Source organism: Aspergillus thermomutatus (assembly GCF_002237265.1).
Source record: "Aspergillus thermomutatus strain HMR AF 39 chromosome Unknown NODE_82, whole genome shotgun sequence".
In the NCBI taxonomy this organism is placed as follows: domain Eukaryota; kingdom Fungi; phylum Ascomycota; class Eurotiomycetes; order Eurotiales; family Aspergillaceae; genus Aspergillus; species Aspergillus thermomutatus.
The window spans coordinates 67,748-84,525 of NW_020798131.1; the positions used below are offsets into that span (position 1 = coordinate 67,748).

At 51.7% G+C, this 16,778-nt stretch overlaps 3 protein-coding genes across 3 annotated transcripts; 1 reads left to right on the plus strand and 2 right to left on the minus strand.

Annotated features, from left to right (window-relative positions):
• Nucleotides 1–217: 217 nt before the first annotated feature.
• CDV56_106881 (CORVET complex membrane-binding subunit VPS8) lies at nt 218–7,461 on the minus strand (the record flags this gene model as incomplete). The annotated part of the gene is made up of 6 exons (XM_026760500.1): nt 218–508; nt 589–1,028; nt 1,105–1,437; nt 2,628–6,587; nt 6,651–7,083; nt 7,135–7,461. The coding sequence occupies 6 exons, from the start codon at nt 7,459–7,461 to the stop codon at nt 218–220; spliced, it is 5,784 nt and encodes a 1,927-aa protein (XP_026614874.1).
• A 1,320-nt stretch (nt 7,462–8,781) lies between these two features.
• Nucleotides 8,782–9,812, plus strand: CDV56_107293 (uncharacterized protein; the record flags this gene model as incomplete). Its single annotated transcript, XM_026760912.1, has 2 exons — nt 8,782–9,346; nt 9,451–9,812. The coding sequence occupies 2 exons, from the start codon at nt 8,782–8,784 to the stop codon at nt 9,810–9,812; spliced, it is 927 nt and encodes a 308-aa protein (XP_026614875.1).
• A 302-nt stretch (nt 9,813–10,114) lies between these two features.
• On the minus strand, nt 10,115–13,358 carry CDV56_107367 (DEAD/DEAH box helicase; the record flags this gene model as incomplete). The annotated part of the gene is made up of 9 exons (XM_026760986.1): nt 10,115–10,146; nt 10,203–10,317; nt 10,366–10,786; nt 10,848–11,294; nt 11,345–11,506; nt 11,557–11,728; nt 11,778–12,261; nt 12,314–12,496; nt 12,555–13,358. 9 exons carry the CDS (start codon nt 13,356–13,358, stop codon nt 10,115–10,117), a joined length of 2,820 nt encoding a protein of 939 aa, XP_026614876.1.
• Nucleotides 13,359–16,778: the final 3,420 nt, after the last annotated feature.

Consider the following 16,778-nt stretch of genomic DNA (forward strand, 5'->3'; position numbering starts at 1 on the left):
TTTGAATCATGATTGGCATAGCTAATGTGTAAATAATGTCAGTGCTACAAGATAAAATAGCTCAATAGATATGAATACTTGAATAGCCCCTTGCCTATCCAATCGCAAATGTACGTAGATACAGAGATGGGCACATGTACATCACCTCCAAGCTATAGAATATAGACAAACGGGTATACTCAGATCACAAACATCCATAACGTCCTCGACAGCAACCTTAAATGCCACGACCACGCTCACCATGCCGAGCAAAATGGCGCGCCGTGCGATCCTGCAAGGGCAATTGCGCCTCCACGTGCAACTCCAGCTGCTCAGACGCATTCACCCTAACCGCACCAGCAGCAGCAGCAGCCTGATACACCTTCAGCGAATTGATGCGCCAGTACGCATCCGCTAACGCAGCGGGGTTATTGGCGACATAATCCTGGCAGGACGCCGCCACGGAGGCACAGCTCCCGGAGCCCCAGACATTGGCGGCCCAGTCGCCGCAAAACGTCGTATCGAACACCTTTTGACGATCAGCCTCTCACTGCAAACCTGGTGGTGAATGGGGAAAAAAAAAAGGAAAGGAAAGAGGGGGGGGAATACAATCTGCAACCCGCTGAAATGCGCATCGATATCACAGCTCCCCGCAAACCTGGCCAGGGGCGTCCCCCAGCTGGCCGGGGTGGGCGCACCGGCGCTGATATCGGAGGGGATGGCTCCGCGCGCGAAGAACCAGATACCGATTCCGTCGGATGTCCACTCGGTCGCGTAGACGCCTCCGCCCGCGGCGTTGAACCCCGTCCCGTAGGTCTGCGCCGAGGAGGCGGCGATGCCGCAGCCCGCGTTGGCGGACTGGCCGGGGGCGTTGTTGTAGCAGTTGCTCGTCAGCAGGGTGCCGGTGAAGCCGGAGTTGGCGATTGAGCAGCCGTCCGAGGTGTGCAGGGTCATCTGGTTGGTGGCTTGGGTGTTGACTCCCTCGATAATATCGATTTCGCCATTGTTGGGCCAGTTGGGGCCGAGCATCCAGCTTTTGCGCACTTTAGCTTTTGGGTTCATGCGTATACGGTGGGGGGGGGGAATAGGGGGGATGTTACAAGGCAGGCCAGGTCCCGCAGATACCGCCTGGCATATGCGCCAGGTCTACGATTACGAGGCCGTGCGTGTAGCTCTTCGTGCTGGTGATGCGGACGCTCTGCCGGCCGCTGCTGGCGATGTTGGTATGGTCTACGCCCAGGTAGACGGTGCCATCGGCGGCGATCAGTCCCGCGTTCTGCGCGGTGGTGCGGTCGACGTACGAGACGAAGCCGTGGGTTGGGTCGGTGTCTGTGAAGAAAGAGAACTTGTCGAAGAAGGAGGCCGAGGTGCCGTAGTCGTCTTCGAGGACGTAGGCGGCCATGCCGGTAGCCGAGAGGCCCAGGATGGGGAGGAGAGTCGACCAGACGTGCATCTCGTCTTAATTCAGCTGTCCAGCAGGAATGAAAGGAGTGTTCGGTCTGGTCAAGGAATCTGGTCACAGTAGAGAAAGGAGCGACAGCACAAGGCTAAATAGAAGGAATGTGGTGATCCAACAGCGAGGGAAAGGGAGTTCTAATTCCCGCCCAGATCCATCTGCATATATACATGCAATGCATGTCAGTCAGAGCAGAAGCAGATCGTAACGAAGCTCAAGCACTAATGCAATAATCCAATGTGGCGCTCCGCCATGAAGACCATGATGTATCCACCCGACCAGGCCTTGAGACCCGGTGCAGAGTCAGGATCAGAAGTATCCGGAGACATGTGGACATGAGGACTAGGAGCGAGACATTCCGAGTCAGTCATCTCATCAACAAAAGACTGTGAAATAGGGGGAATCGGGGGATGTGAGAACCGCTACTCAGCCCGAACCGCGAACCGCCCTCTTGTCAGAAGACTCGAATATCGATCCCAGCATCTGAGTGGACGGAAACAGCAGACGCTGAATTAAAGTGAAACAGGCTTTCATCAATCACATTCTAAGCTTTGTTAGTCTGAATGCAACCAAGCAGGATCAACAAGACCAGAGAAGGGCGTCGATTGGATGGGAATGATCGATGTTGCCATGTTGTTGATCACTCGACTCGTCACGTCGGAGAGAGAACAACACGTGGATGGATGGATTCGTCATGTAGGTTAATTTGATAATAAAGAACTTACTCGATACTGATCTTTCTTGCAAATTCTCGTCTCTGTGAAATCGATATGGGAATAGAGGATAATTATCTGCTGACTGCGATTCATCATGGTCCTCTCGCACGAAGCACGATGCCGCGTCGCAGTGGCGTCAGCATACCATGCAACTATCGATATGTTCCTGCATTTCAGTTGCATTCACAATCCTGGACTGCCGATGCTACAGTGACTGCCGATGTTACAGTAAGAACCGGCCCTCAGGGTTTCCAGATTATGATATTAGCGTCCCCGGAAAAGTGCTGAGTCCTTGAGTGGGATAGCCTTGAGAATGCCTTATGGGGACAAAGGCGGCTTGATGCATATCACATCATAGAGAGATATAATTATAAGAATGCTGACTAGATGGCATCCAAGTCCTATCTATGTACAAGCCGGACATGATAACTCCAACCCTGTCCCGTCCGGCGCAAAATGTGCAGAGTTTCGCTTACTCGCCCGTCCAGCCTGAGCCCTTTCCACCAGACACCGTTGGTGGTACAAATGCCGACAGGAAAATACAACGGCGGGCCCGATTGGCTGTTCTTCGGCATTGCGGAAAGCCTCATCGGTTTCAGGCGCTCCAACAGCTTCGTGATGTTGTTGGTGGCCATGTTCCCCATGCCCGTTATAGTGCAGCGACGGACCAGCGACTGCGCCCACGGCAGCAGCCTTTCCCTTCCCCCGGGCGGTTGCAGGATCAAATCTGCCTTCCAGTCGCTTGATCGCCCGCCGCTGCTGTTCCTCCTCCTGTCTTTTCTCCCACGCTTCCCAGTACTGTGACCCGACCCCTGGACCCCAGATGCGTTGCCGGCAGATCTCGCACACTTGCCCCCGTGGCCGCCATCCCCGTTGACGCAATCGCGTGACCTCCTCCACATGCACAAAGAGGTCTCGATCGAGCATGCCATTTGCCAGAGCCAGCAGCGACTTTTCATACGTGTAGGCGGAGAAGATCGACGCCAGGACCGCACGCAGCTCAAGAAGCGACGGTGACCAGCTAACGGCTCGAGTCAGAAATGCACGTAGGATGCGGAGAAAGGCTACATCGGTGCGCTCGGCGGTAGTGGCCGCTCCGCCTACCCTGACAGTACTGGAGAGAAGAGCAGTAAATGCCTGTTGAACCAAGGTGCGGACGAACGACATGAGTTGAGCGGTATTGTTGCCCAGCGAAGAAATCACAGGAGCCACCTCGGTCAGCTTGTCGTCGACAGCCTGCTGTCCCCGCATCAGAGCAAATACACTGCTCGCGATGCGAACCACTGCCTCAATGAGATCCAGCCACAGGGTCTCGTTGAACGACAGAGGCTGGTCTAACGCAACCCTGCTGCCAGTGCCGTTCCTCTCCGGTCGCGACTTTTTGGTTGTCTGGCTTTGGCTTTGGCACAACCAGGTACCAACGTGCGCGTACTTGTCCAAGGATTCAAGGAGATCAGTAATCGCTTCCGCCGTACTGGCAGAGTCAGGACTCTCTTGCACACTCTGCAAGATTCCCACCAGACCCGATTCAAGTGCACCCAAGTGAGCGATGAGCCGGTCCATTGCAGCTCGTGCCTGGCCTTGCCTCACGAGCAGAATGACAGCCGCATCGACCACCCCGGTCTCTTCCATGGCAGGCAGCAACTCCTCCAGCCGTACATCGCCCGTTTGCAAGTCATCCACAAAGTCAGCAACGTGCGAGGGATTGTACCTGCAGAGCAGCTGCACATATCGCTCAATCATCCAGTTTGCAACGTTTCTGGGGGGCCCAGCTTCCGCAGCATCCCGCGTCGGGGCTTCCACGACAATGCGCAGATACTGATATTGCTTGTAACTGTCGTCCTCCAGAGCTTTGAGGAATGTTTCATGCGTTTCGGGGGCGAATTCCTGCATTGTCTGCGCCGCTTTTTTCACATCAATGCCGGCCAATTGCACAGCACGGTTCTTGATCACATCAATGACATCCCGTCTTTGTTTTTTGCCCAGTATGGAGCCGGGACGGAGGCAGTCTTGCAGACAAGTAAAGACCGCTTCCTGGTCGCTGGGGTCCTCAAGATAAGTGAGTATCAACTCGGAGAATTGTCTCTCGGAGCGATACGTGGATTTCAAGATTCGGTAGAAGCGAGCTTCCCGAAAAAGCGGGATCATGTTCTGGACATCCGGAGGATGGTAAACAGACAATAGGTATTCCGCACTGAGCTCACAGTCGTCCGCCATCTCCTCACTTGGGTAGCGACATAGTCGCTCCAATACCTGGTGAAGGGTCGTGCCAGACAACAGGATATATTGAGGGTATTTGGGCAGGTTGCGCGCAACGAACATGTCGAGGTAGATGGTGTCTGAGGCATCGAAAGAAGGAGGTGTCAAAACCTGGAACAGGATGCTGATCAAGTATTGACGGTTGATCGAAAGTCCTTGCGAGGGGATCTCATCGGGCTCCTGGTCGTTCAGGAAACTATCCTCAAACGCCTCGTTCAACATGCTCATAAAACTAGACGTGTCAAACTTCAACATGGCATGCAAACTCGGAAACGTTCCGTTCGCTTGAGACGAGAATCCAAACTCTGTGCCTGGTTGGTTCCCTGAGAAGAGATAGTCGTACAATGCTGTCTTGGCTCTTGTGGCCTCGGCATTGTCCATCTCTTCGCCAGTCGGATAGATGCGGCCAGTGAGCACGAATGAGAGATATGGAAACATCTTTGTAGCGTTCGCATGTCGTTTGAGCAAGTCCATCGAATCCCCGTTTACCAAGGGTCCCGCCTGCGACGGAATGAGTGCAATAAGTTCCTCCAGCGGGCCCACGTAGTCGGCAAGGCAGCGGTTCCATACATATATAAAAGCGTCGTATAAATTATAGTGCTTGCACAGAGTTGTGACCTGGTCAATGTCCATCGTGGTGGTATCAAGCAGGCAGATGATCTCTTCCAATCGACTGGTCGAATGATTTGTGCTGAAGTGGTTGATCAAAGCCTTGACAGCAGTTGGAGGTAAGGAGCGCACTGCTCCGTCCACAATATAAGGCTCAAGAGCATCGAGGAAGACACCTTGCGAATCATGATCCTCGTACCAGTTGAAGACCTCGTCCCAGAGAAAGTCCTCCTCCGCCATACTAACACAGGCGGATATCGAAACCTCGGCCAGTTCCTCGAGCTGACGGCTTTCGAGGCGCTCATTGTTCGCTGCTGTGTTGCGGCCAAAAGCAAACTTCAACGACGCCGATACGATCTCCAACAGCTTTTCGCGAACGATAGGCTGTCTCAACGCATCCTCTTCCGGCAGCCCTACGGTCAGTTTCTCCGCACTACCCTTATAGTATGATGTCGCTAGTTGGATGGCACCGATAAAATCACCGGCCTCCATGAGTGCAAAGAGCCGATCTGCCCAGTTGGAAAGACCTCCGACCAGTGCTTCATTGAAGCCCATCAAGAAGAGACGTCCTTTGTACGAGCGGAAACTCATGTAAAAAGCATCAGCGACGACGCCATGCATCGACGTATCTTCCTCATTCAACTGCTCGACTAAGGAATGCAGCTGCGAGGAGAAAAGGTCGACATGGTATATGTGCCGATTCAGCAGATCCACGGCGTCCGTCACGCGCATAGAATGGTCCTCGAGAATCAGCAGCTGCTGAGTGATTGTGAGCACTGCCAGTACTGAACGACTTAGCCACTGCACGGCAACGATCGCCTCTTCCGCCTTCCATCTGCTTCTTGGAGTGAATTCCAGAGCAGGGGGTCTATCTCTACTTGGCGGTTCCTCCGTCTCCATCTCAGCGACATCCAGTACTGTCAGCACGTTGGACCAACAATAAACGAGTTTCGTCTTTGAAGTCTCGGAGTCTCTGCCCTTCAACTTGATTGCTGGAAACCAAGCCAGCGCACCCGTCATCGCACCGTGGGCGGCAACCTCTTTCGGGCGCGGTGACTTGTATTGCGTCTGCGCAACGGGCGTGGTGGAGACAATCACGAGGAGGTAGGGGGTCAGCATAGCGACCAGACCCAGCGAATCGGTTGGTTGTTCCACGTTACCAAGAGGGAGAGGTGAAAAGGCGAGGACGGAACTCGGTCTCCGTATGCGGTGGCCCTCGGCGAAGACTTGAGGATACCGGCCCAGGATTCGGGTTGTTTTCACCGTTCGACCTACTGCGCCCATGCCGCGAGTGGCCAGATGCGAGAACGCCATTCCTCGCTTGTCAGCCGACACGAGTGCAGTGCGTCTCGTCCCCAGGAAGCCAAGGTGGATGACCGACGTTCCTGATATGTGACCATCAGAGGTTCGAGAGTCGAGTTGATTCGCAGGTATTGGGGGTATGTGAAGAAAAGGTCGAGCAGACCTCGAGATCTCCCATGTGAATATGTCGCCAGAGGTATGGCCCCCGGCGACTGTGGAGTGATCGGCCGAAAGTGCCAGCGAGGTGATGGCTCCGCATTCGACAGCTGTCGCAACAGTCAGACCTTAGTCGCTGTACCAGAGAAGTGTGAAAAATCCAACCAACATACCCTTGGTCCCTGTTCCAATGATAGTCTTCAAGCTTTGCTGGTAATCAAACACAAGAATGATCCCTTTAGACGTTCCAATCACAATACTTGTAGAAACCGCCATGCACGTCGGATGACCAAAGTTCCGCTTGCCTACTTCGGAGAATGCTTGCCCGGTAATCTTTCGAAGTTTGGTCCACCGGACTACATCCCAAGGACCTTGAGGGGTTTCGCCGTCGGACTCTCCGGTGATCGGAGACATCCGGCTTGTAAGGGAAGACTTTCGTGAGTGGATATGCGACAGAAACGGCGAGGATGGCCGGAACCCGAGAGGGGAGGAGGAGAGCCTCGACTGGAAGCGGAGCTCAAACGGACGATGGGAAGGACTAGGACTGGGACGAGGGGACGCTCGGAGCGCCAGAGCACTGCTGCTTTGTGACGAGAGGACGGAGCCCTAGAACAATCAGCGGGTGGATCGACGGCATCGAATTGCAAGCACACCGACATGTAGAGAGGGGGTATCATCCGGCGTCGAGGCCGTCTCATCAAGACTGCCGGCAGCACCGAGCTGGCCGATACGGGGCGTTGCTGGAAGATTGCCAGCCTCGGTGTCAGATGAGGGCATCGCTTTCTCTGGCGTCTGGTCTTGGTCGGTCCCCTGAGAGAGATCCTCCTCAAAGTACGCCATTGTGCCATTCTCCAGATCTTTGCGCGGTCCGTCGTCTTCTATGAATCGATTTTGGGCAGGCGTGAGGGCTCCCTCATCCTCCTGGCCCAAGTCCAGCTCATCCTCGCGTTCCCGGTCATCACTGCCCTCGATTTTGGAGCTCATCGGCAGGACGTTCGCATAACCATCTCTCCTCTCTATTCATTCAAAGGACGTTAAGGTGCCGTGATAAGGAACGAACCCACAGCCTGTTCCCGATATTCGATGTGAAAGATGAGGCTGTGCGCGAAGGTTAACCGACCAAGCCGATGGCAGGAGGGACGGAGTTGGAGGTTCCAGGCGATGGATCGACACGCCGGTGACTCGAATCAAAAATGAGGTTAACGACAGATCACAAAACCCATAGAAAACTAGTGAGACAGTGAGAGCGATAACCGTGGCCGTTTTCCCGTGGCGGTTGAAGCAGCTCGTTGAGCTGGAGATCGTCCACCAGAAACGGTAATGGGGAGGCTGGCTTGGCTGCCTGCTATCATGTCACCGACCCCACAAGCCACGAGCAGTCAACAACTTCCAGCAATATCCGGCAATCTGCCACTTTCATCATTTATCTACAGGTGAAAAGAATTGAGAGATGAAATTTTGATGATCTCAGGTGTTCAAATTCTCAGCACTTTACCATCATTACTGTTGATGTCCAGCAAACCATAAACCAGTCAATCCATGTACCTGAGATGTGTGCCTAAGGCTGCGATCAACAGAAGTATCCAAGCCTAGACATATCTAGATGAGCTTGGGTGAAAATGCCATTTTTCTAGCATAATCAATCAGAAATGATCATATTGCTGTCTTATCAATGCTCTCACAGGTTCAAGTGAAAGAATGCAACCGAAACCTCAGCCTACCTCCAGGCTAAATATGCCAGAAACAAACAACATCCAACCATTCCACTCGCTCAGGAAACCTCAAGCAAGCTTTAGTCTAATCGCTATCCATCCATGATTTGCGGAATAATTGGACATACTGCTAGATCTGCCTTGATGGACCTGCAGGTGATAACTCATCCAGACTGATCATCCTATCGACCTGTCCCTCCCGACGTTCATCACAAGCTACTGTATCCATCCACCAACCACCGAGCTTAACCTCTACACGCTATGCTGATACCTTGTCCCTCGCAGAACGCCATAACCCGCAGGGTAGTATCAGCCATTCATCCAAGTCGGAGATTATCCCAAAGGCATCAAGGTACATGACGGGAGTCGATACTACCCAGGTGGTCGTGGTGTGGTCACAAGGAGCTGGTGGTGCGCGGTGATCCCGGGCATTCTTCAAAGAGGGAGGGCGTGCATGATCTGATCATTCCATCGTTCTTCTTCAAGTGAAACGAGATAAGAATAAGAATAAAGCCAATCCCACGTAGCTTCAATTTTGAGCACAGCCCTTCACATTACAGCCTACTACTTACAGAGTATGCTACCCCTCAGCATGTACCCCCTCCATCTCCTGCCTCTCCTCATCGCCCTCCTCCCCGCCCCAATCCTCACCACCCCCATAACCCGATCAACACCAACAACCTGCAACGGCAACCCAGCCTATTGCTCCCGCCTCTACTCCAACATCACCTACCTAGCCGCCCACGACAGTCCCTTCGTCGGCCCCCTCCCGCAACAAAACCAGAACCTCGCGGTGACAGACCAACTAGACCTCGGCATCCGCTTCCTACAGGGCCAGACACACAAGAGCCTCGACGAAAGCGACAATGCGCTCCGGCTATGCCATACATCCTGTCTGCTCGAGGACGCGGGAACCTTGCAGTCGTTCCTGGAGACGGTGAAGGGGTGGCTGGATGCGCACCCGGAGGAGGTCGTCACCCTGCTCTTGACGAACGGGGATAGTGTGCCCGTGGCGCGATTCGATGAGGCTTTTGCGGGGGCCGGGTTGAGGGAGTATGCGTTTGTGCCGGAGGGGAGTCCGGGGGTGTTGGCGATGGATGCGTGGCCGACCTTGGGAGCGTTGATTGAGAAGGGGACGAGGCTGGTGGTGTTTCTGGGTGAGTATCAGTCATCCTTTTTGGAGGCAGGTCCGAGGGGAATAGATGCTATAGCCCAGCGTACGGCCATCTTTGACATGTGGTGTGTGACTGACCATGGGTAGATTACGGCGCCGATGTCACTTCCACCCCGTATATCCTCAATGAATTCTCGTACTTCGCCGAGACACCGTTCGACGTGACGGACCCGACCTTCCCGGATTGCAGCATCGATCGTCCGTCCGGTGCCTCGGTTGATGGGCGCATGTATATCGTCAATCATTTCTTGGACGTCGACATCCTGGGCATCCTGGTCCCGGATCGCTTGCGGGCACCCCAGACCAATGCCGTGTCCGGTAGTGGCAGTATTGGCGCGCAGAGCGCATTGTGCAGCTCTCTCTATGGTCGAAAGCCCAACGTTGTCCTGGTGGATTTCGTCGATCAAGGTCAAGTCATGAAAGCACAGGACGCTCTGAATGGCGTCTGATTTTGTTGGGTGTTCTGTTTTTGTTTCCTGATACCCTCTTGAGTTGAATCCATTCACCATGATTCGTTGCAGATAGCAATTCTATGCCTACCTACTAGAGTGATATATCCAAGAATATTGTGGCCCAATTCTCCATTTCAAATGCCAGAAATTAAGGTAGTTGCTTTCAATCTCCGTACCACTCCGGAACCCTGCTCCGGGCCATGATGCAGTTCGCCATCGCCAAGGGCTTTGACAAAAGTCGAACAATCAGGTAAGATGCGTCAGTAAACCTTGGCAACAGTCATAGTTGAACTTGGTTTTCATTCATCCAAGTCAACTTGCATCTCGCGATCTAAGGCATTGACCTGAGCATTCATTCAAGAGCATCTAAAGTCTCGCTATACATACCCCAGATCTTATTTGCGGAAGCAACGATAATCTCAGCTTTGGCAAGCAGCTTTTTTCTGTATCGCTCAGCCTCCGTGGGATGTAGCTGGCTCTTTTGCGCTTTGCGAGGATTCACCTGGCGACAATTAGCCCCAGGCATACTTCAGACAACCAAATGACATACCATCGTCAGGACCGGAACAAGGTCCTTCGCATCTGCCTCCGCCAAGTCCCTCAAGTTCCGAAACCCATTTTCTCGGAGCAGTCGTGCCGTCCAGCCCTTCACATACGTGACCTGGGCCATCTCGAGTAAGTCTGCGCGCGCTCCAGCTTCCAGTCGATCGCGCATGTGATCTAGAACCGCAGCAAGCATGCCCCAATCCATGCGCTGGCAGAACTTCACCATGCCAGCCGCAAAGCCGTGACATTGCTGAGCTAGTGTCTGAACTGCGCCACGAGGGATGTTGTAGCGACTCGCAATTGTCGATAGTGGCACCTCGTTACTCAAGTCGCGCAGTTGAAAAGCTGTGTAGGCCCGCCGATAGATAGTGGCCTGTTTGGCCTGTTCTGGGTTGTCTTCCTTCAGCCATCCTCCGCTCTGGACCCTGCAAACCGTTAGTGCCTCCATGCCCTTCTACAGACAGAATCAGGAACAACTCAGCGCACATCAAATTCACAAAGTACGGCTGCACACCGACAAACTGCAGCGCCCGCAGACCACTTTCGTCAAGATTATCCAGCTCTTCTCGGAAAATGAGCCAATCTATCTGGGTATGCATTGCCACTTGAATCGGTGTGAACATGTAGAAAACATGCATGTCACCATCCATGACAAAGGCCTGTAAGGCTCGTTTCAATTCTTCGTATACAAAAAGGCCGTCCTCGGGAGCGAACGCCGACGCCACTACGGCCTGCCCAGCTTTTGTCGCCTCGTACGATTCGTCCTCTTTGGAAATCAGTAGTCCTTCGTCAATTAGTTCCTGAAGCGAGGAATGCATAATCGAATAGGCAATCTTCTTGTCCACCGTCCGATACAAAAGAGTGCATTTCACATATTCTTTGATTGCCTCGCAGCCGGAGACCAGTCCCGTGGCAATAGCTTCCAGAAGCGCCCTGAGGATACATCAGAACTGCCCGTGCAGCAGTGTTTTGAAGACAAATACCTTTTTAGTCCTCTCTTCTCCGGTGCTAGACAACTTTCAATGGCCGGCATATCGGCTTCGAGAAGATCACAAACAGCTTGTATATCAGCTTTTCCACATATTAGATACGTCTCACCGGCATCGTCCTTTCCCTTGCGGCCCGCTCGTCCGCACATTTGCCGTCTTACCTCTTGTTAGCTCGGGTCAGTTAAATCACAGTAGGCATCTCTTACAACATCGCCGGTCCGACCAACTCTCGACCCATGCGTGCTCCATTAATGATCACCCTCCTCGCCGGAAGATTGACACCCGCTGCCAGACTGCATGTGGCCACGATAACTTTCAAAACTCCTTGATCATATGCTTGAGCTATCAATTCCCGCTCTTCGGTGGTCATTCCTGCGTCTGTAGCCGAGTTAGTTCATTCACATAAGTCAGCGAGGTAAGCACCTACGGTGGAATCCGACGCCCTTGAGGATGGTTGTTTCGAGAACTGGATCAAGGCCGCTGGGAAGGCTTCTGAGATCGGCAAGGAGATCCAATCTCTTGTTCAATTCATCGGCCTCCAATTCATAGACTGCAGGCATAGCTTCGCTGATGATTGCTGCACTGATATGGCAACCTTGCCGACTCCCGCAGAATACCAAAGCCCCATACCCTGCCGCAGCAGTGTCGACGGCCAGAGCGACCATCGCATTTGTCATGGGGTTCTCAAGTTCTCGGTGTTTTGAACATTGTATCATGCGGTGTGGAGGCATAGTATCCGTTAAGGAAATCGTTTTCATCGACTTCAACCTAGAGATGGTCTGGAACAATTGTCGTGAAGTTGCAGCAGGATAAATAGCGTTCTCATAGACCAGATACTCGTCGATTGGAACCGGTCGATAAGTAGAAATAAAGAACTTTGCATTCATCCAGTCCGCCAACAGTTCCGTATTCTTATCCGTGAATCAGCGAAACATCGATCGAGACACAAGAGTTATCACTTACAGAAAGGGTAGCACTCATGCCAATAATCTGGATGTCTTGTTGCAGCAGCAGCAATTTTGTCACGGTCAGTTCGAGGAGGTATCCACGATGCTCATCGTCTAGCATGTGTAATTCGTCCAAGACAACAACACCCAAGTCTCCAACAGTGCATTCTTCAACAGCGGTATTAATTAAGGAGTTTGCCTGGAAGGCCAAGTCAATGATCAATTCACCTTGTTGATGGCCTCTGAGCAAGACAAACCTTCTCTATCGTGCAGACGGCAATGTCCGTGTCAGCCCAAGAGGCAGCGGTCCTACTCCCACCAAAGTACCCAGTGACCCGAATTGATTTCTGTAGCTTTTTCCAGCGCTGGTAATATGGCTTCGACCGAGCCGCTTCGTCATCGTCGTCAGGGACGTTCTTTTCGACGTTTTCCACAATGCGTCTAAGCCACTTGAGTTTTTCTTGAACGAGTGCAACATACGGAAGGACAAGGATCGCCTTGCGAGTCGGTTTCTCGATGATGCGCTTCAGCATCAAGACATCCGCCACGAGGGACTTTCCGCCTCCAGTAGGCGCTGTGTAAACAAGATGCCGCTCCCCTTCGAGGAGTCCCCGAGCGAGCAAACATGACGCCTGCCACGGGTAGATGCTGGTGACCCCAAGAGCAGCAAAATTGGCCACCAGGGCAGGCGGCAGTCTGTATCGGGGATTTTTGAGAAACAGAAGAGGATTTTGACTGGATCCTGGTACGGCGTTATCTGTCCTTCCTGGTTGGCTGCCTCCTGAGGGGATGGCGGCTGCAACTTGATGAATCTCGCTTGCGACCAGTCGGTTTTTCTGAGGAGTCACTGAGGGACGAGAAAAGTCGACCGCGCGAGTATCCAACGAACCAGCGTTGCTGTGATTAATGCCCTGTTTCAAGTTTGCAACCTTGGAGGAGTCATTTGGGGAATGCTCTGGAAGTCGCTTGTGTCCTGCCAGTGAGGCTACATCATAAGTTTGCTGGCGGGCGATATCGATGGAGGTCTGGAAGCCGTGAATTTGAAATGATTGCCCCGACATCCCTTGAGCATCTGTTCTGTATGCTAGAATAACGGTGCGATGTACGCTTAGCAGACACTCGGGTTCTGAAGGTCCGAGCCGCTGTACAGGATGCTGACGGTTGGCGCCAAATAAAAGAGTGGATGCACCGAGTATGTATCAGACCTGTGCGATCTCCTCCAGCATATTGGCCATCCAACCGGCTTTGAAATCCCAGTCGATCAAAATTTTCTGAGAAGCACCGCGTTCATTTCACTCTCTATTTACTCGCACTGAAGATAATTGCAACAAATGCAACAGCGCGGGTGCACCGCGTTAGTTTCGGGAAACTGCAGTCGCGGATCTTGAAAGAATAGCAGCCTAAGGCAATAAGGCAGCTGTGGCGGTGACTTGAGCCTAAGGCTCTAAGGCACATGATCATTTGCTGCTAACCACAGCCTGCACGGTCTGCACCCTGCAGGGCGGAATGTTCCTGGATCGGATCCGTTCGGCCAACCAGAGCACACTGATCAGTAGCCACCAGACAGTACCCGACCTACTAGCAAAATAGATATCCAATGGATTCCCATTCCCTATATGCGCACGCTAGACGAAGTAGGTAATGGTGCCATGAAAGGGCTTATTATTTACCTAGCCCAGCAGGTTGGATGCCTAGAGGTATAGTTCAGCACAGACCGGGTTCTAAGTACGGAATACATCTACCTACTCTGGAGAGAGTTTGACTCTATGGCCATGTGCTATAACTCTTCTCCTGCGTCAGTTTCTAGCTCATCCAGTATGGGAATTAGTGATTGGTTTTCCTCTTCACAGAAATTATTAATATGGAATATTAGGGGCATATTAATAGTTGTCCAACTTAAAGCATTCAGAGCCAGTTTTGACGAATCATTATCTGTGCTTGGCTATCGGTCGCCTACCTAGGATCACCTAATATGCATGGATGATGTGGTGCATTGGCTTCCGGTCATTACCATTATTTGCTTGATGTAAGTGGTAAGTAGTAACCCCTAATATGTGGATGGGATTGTCCCCTCGGTTCTGCTTTCAACTATCATTAAATACAGGCAAATATTACTGTTCATACTCCTGTAATACTTACTTTTTCAAAGTGAGTATTTATGCAATCCCATTCACTGCCATATGCAATGTGGTATTCGATTTGCTGAAAGCATGTACTAATCGGAAGACCAACTATGAATGCTCGGGCGCATGTACGGTGTACCTCTGGTCATATGCAGCTACTACTATCTAGTATCTAGTACGTACACATGACTTGATGCCACTTAAACTAGTGTGGATGCGTTTGATCAATGTGGATGCACACCGTAAGTGCCAAGGGGGTTCACGGCCATGAGTGATCCTAGATTCGACGTAACTAAGTCGTCTATCGAGTCTCCCATAGAACTCTCGAGTCTGAGAGATAATCGCAACGTGAACCGGTAAGACAGCATTGGATCGCGTTCGAGATCCTTTGCTCTTTTCCTTTTCCTTTGGAAGATATAAGAACGAGCATGGCCGAGATCCACTTCCGTACTCTTCATTTTGGCGGATGTACGGAGTACGTGCGGTCCGTTCTATTGAAACTGAGCTTTGCTACATCCGGACTTCCTCGCATAGATGCTTTCTACGAGGATATGGATTGAGAGAGACCGGGACGCAGCTGTTCTCCTTCACTTCCACGGAATAATAAGGAAGTCAAGGGGCGGCAATGTGAGATAGACAAGCAAAGAAAGCAGGACGAGCAAAGGGGTGCAGAGATAGAGCGCCAAATCAGAGAGGAAAATAGTGCCGATGGTCCCCACTTTGACCCTCAGCCATACACATCATCAGTATCTGTCGCCTGTACTCCGTGGCCCTGGATTGACTGACGAGCGCGATGAGGACACGGGGGCGATATAACAGTGATTTGAGCTCTTACTGTAAACATTGATAATTATTTTATCTAATTGCACAGTTACACGTTGACTTGAAACAGGTGGCTCGAGGTGCGCTTCCGCGATGGCGAAACCATAATCTCCATGTTCGGCGTTAATTATATATATTCTTGTTCAGGATAGTCACCAGGTCATGAGTGAACCCTATGGAAGTCATTGCGCCGATAAGAGACAATGTAGTGGAACTGAAGCCGAATATTTACATTTATGTATTTGTCTATTCCGCAATAAATGTCCCTAATTTACAAGGGAAGACAATGACTATCGCGATTGTTTCATGAATTGGTTCAGCTCCCACAATAGGTAGATAGGTATGTAGGTGTTCGATCTGCGAGTACGGACTACGCCTGCCATCGCCACTCGGCAAACAATCCTCCGCAATGTCATCCGCAATTTTGAACAGGAATTATTGTTCGTGATTTAGTCGTAGCACATGCGAACAGGAGGCTGCAGAATACGAACGTCTCAGATCTTCCACTACTGATAAATCAAGGTAACAGCATGTGGCAAGGCATTCGATCAGATCTCCTCATAACTCCGTGAATCAGGTCTGAAAAGAGAAAGAAAAGCTCAGACCGGACTGACCTCACCATTGAATCCTATTTGACACTGGCCGAGGGACGGACATTTCGCTTTAGTGTGGTGTGTGCACCTAAGAGCTCGAACCAGCAATAGGTAGATAATATTTAGGACCTAATGGTGGCAACTCCAAACGTTCTTGAGCAGCAAATCATCGGCTGTGGAGGTGTTATTCAGTCGGGACTATCATTGGTCGGGTCTAACGTGGTCTACCTACCTATGATCTCCAGACAACCAGCGGTATCAGGGTAGGTAGATTTTCCTCAGGGCTCAGTTAAGAGTGATTTACTTCTGACTGTCCCAAGGAAAGAATCTCTGATTGATATTGAAAGAGGAAATCAGACTACACCCCATAATAAGCAGTGTGTGATTGTTCGAGTCGCAGTCATTTCTGTCGAATAATATCTTAGTTGCAGCCAAGACTATCTCTATGGAACCAGCCAAAAGTCCGCTGCCGCGGGGAGATCCCCAGCAAATGCATTTTACTGATTCCCTGCACCAAGCCACACATATAGCAGTTCGCGCTGGTAGGTAACATGACGATCTCTCTCTCAACCTAAGAGCATCGAGATAATTCATACCATTCAATGCTGGTTGGTCCAGCATATTAGGTAGAAATTATTTACTTCGATAATCCGACGGAGAGTAATATTGTTGAGCTCATGGCAGAGGCCTAACCGAAGGCCTCACTTGACAATTCGAGCCAAATCATCAGCCGTCCCTTTCACTTTATTTCGTCTTGGGGGCAATATTTGGTCGTACAAGTGTCTGATACCCCTCTGTAGGAGCCCCTCTCCCTTTACACTGGAAGACTCAGTAAGGACTAAGGATTCCTATCGTTGCCATTGTTTGTATTGAAAGTGGCGTTTGTCCACACAGGCGTTATTCATTCTTCGGATCGATAGTAGCTAGTGCGAGGGGTCCCAGC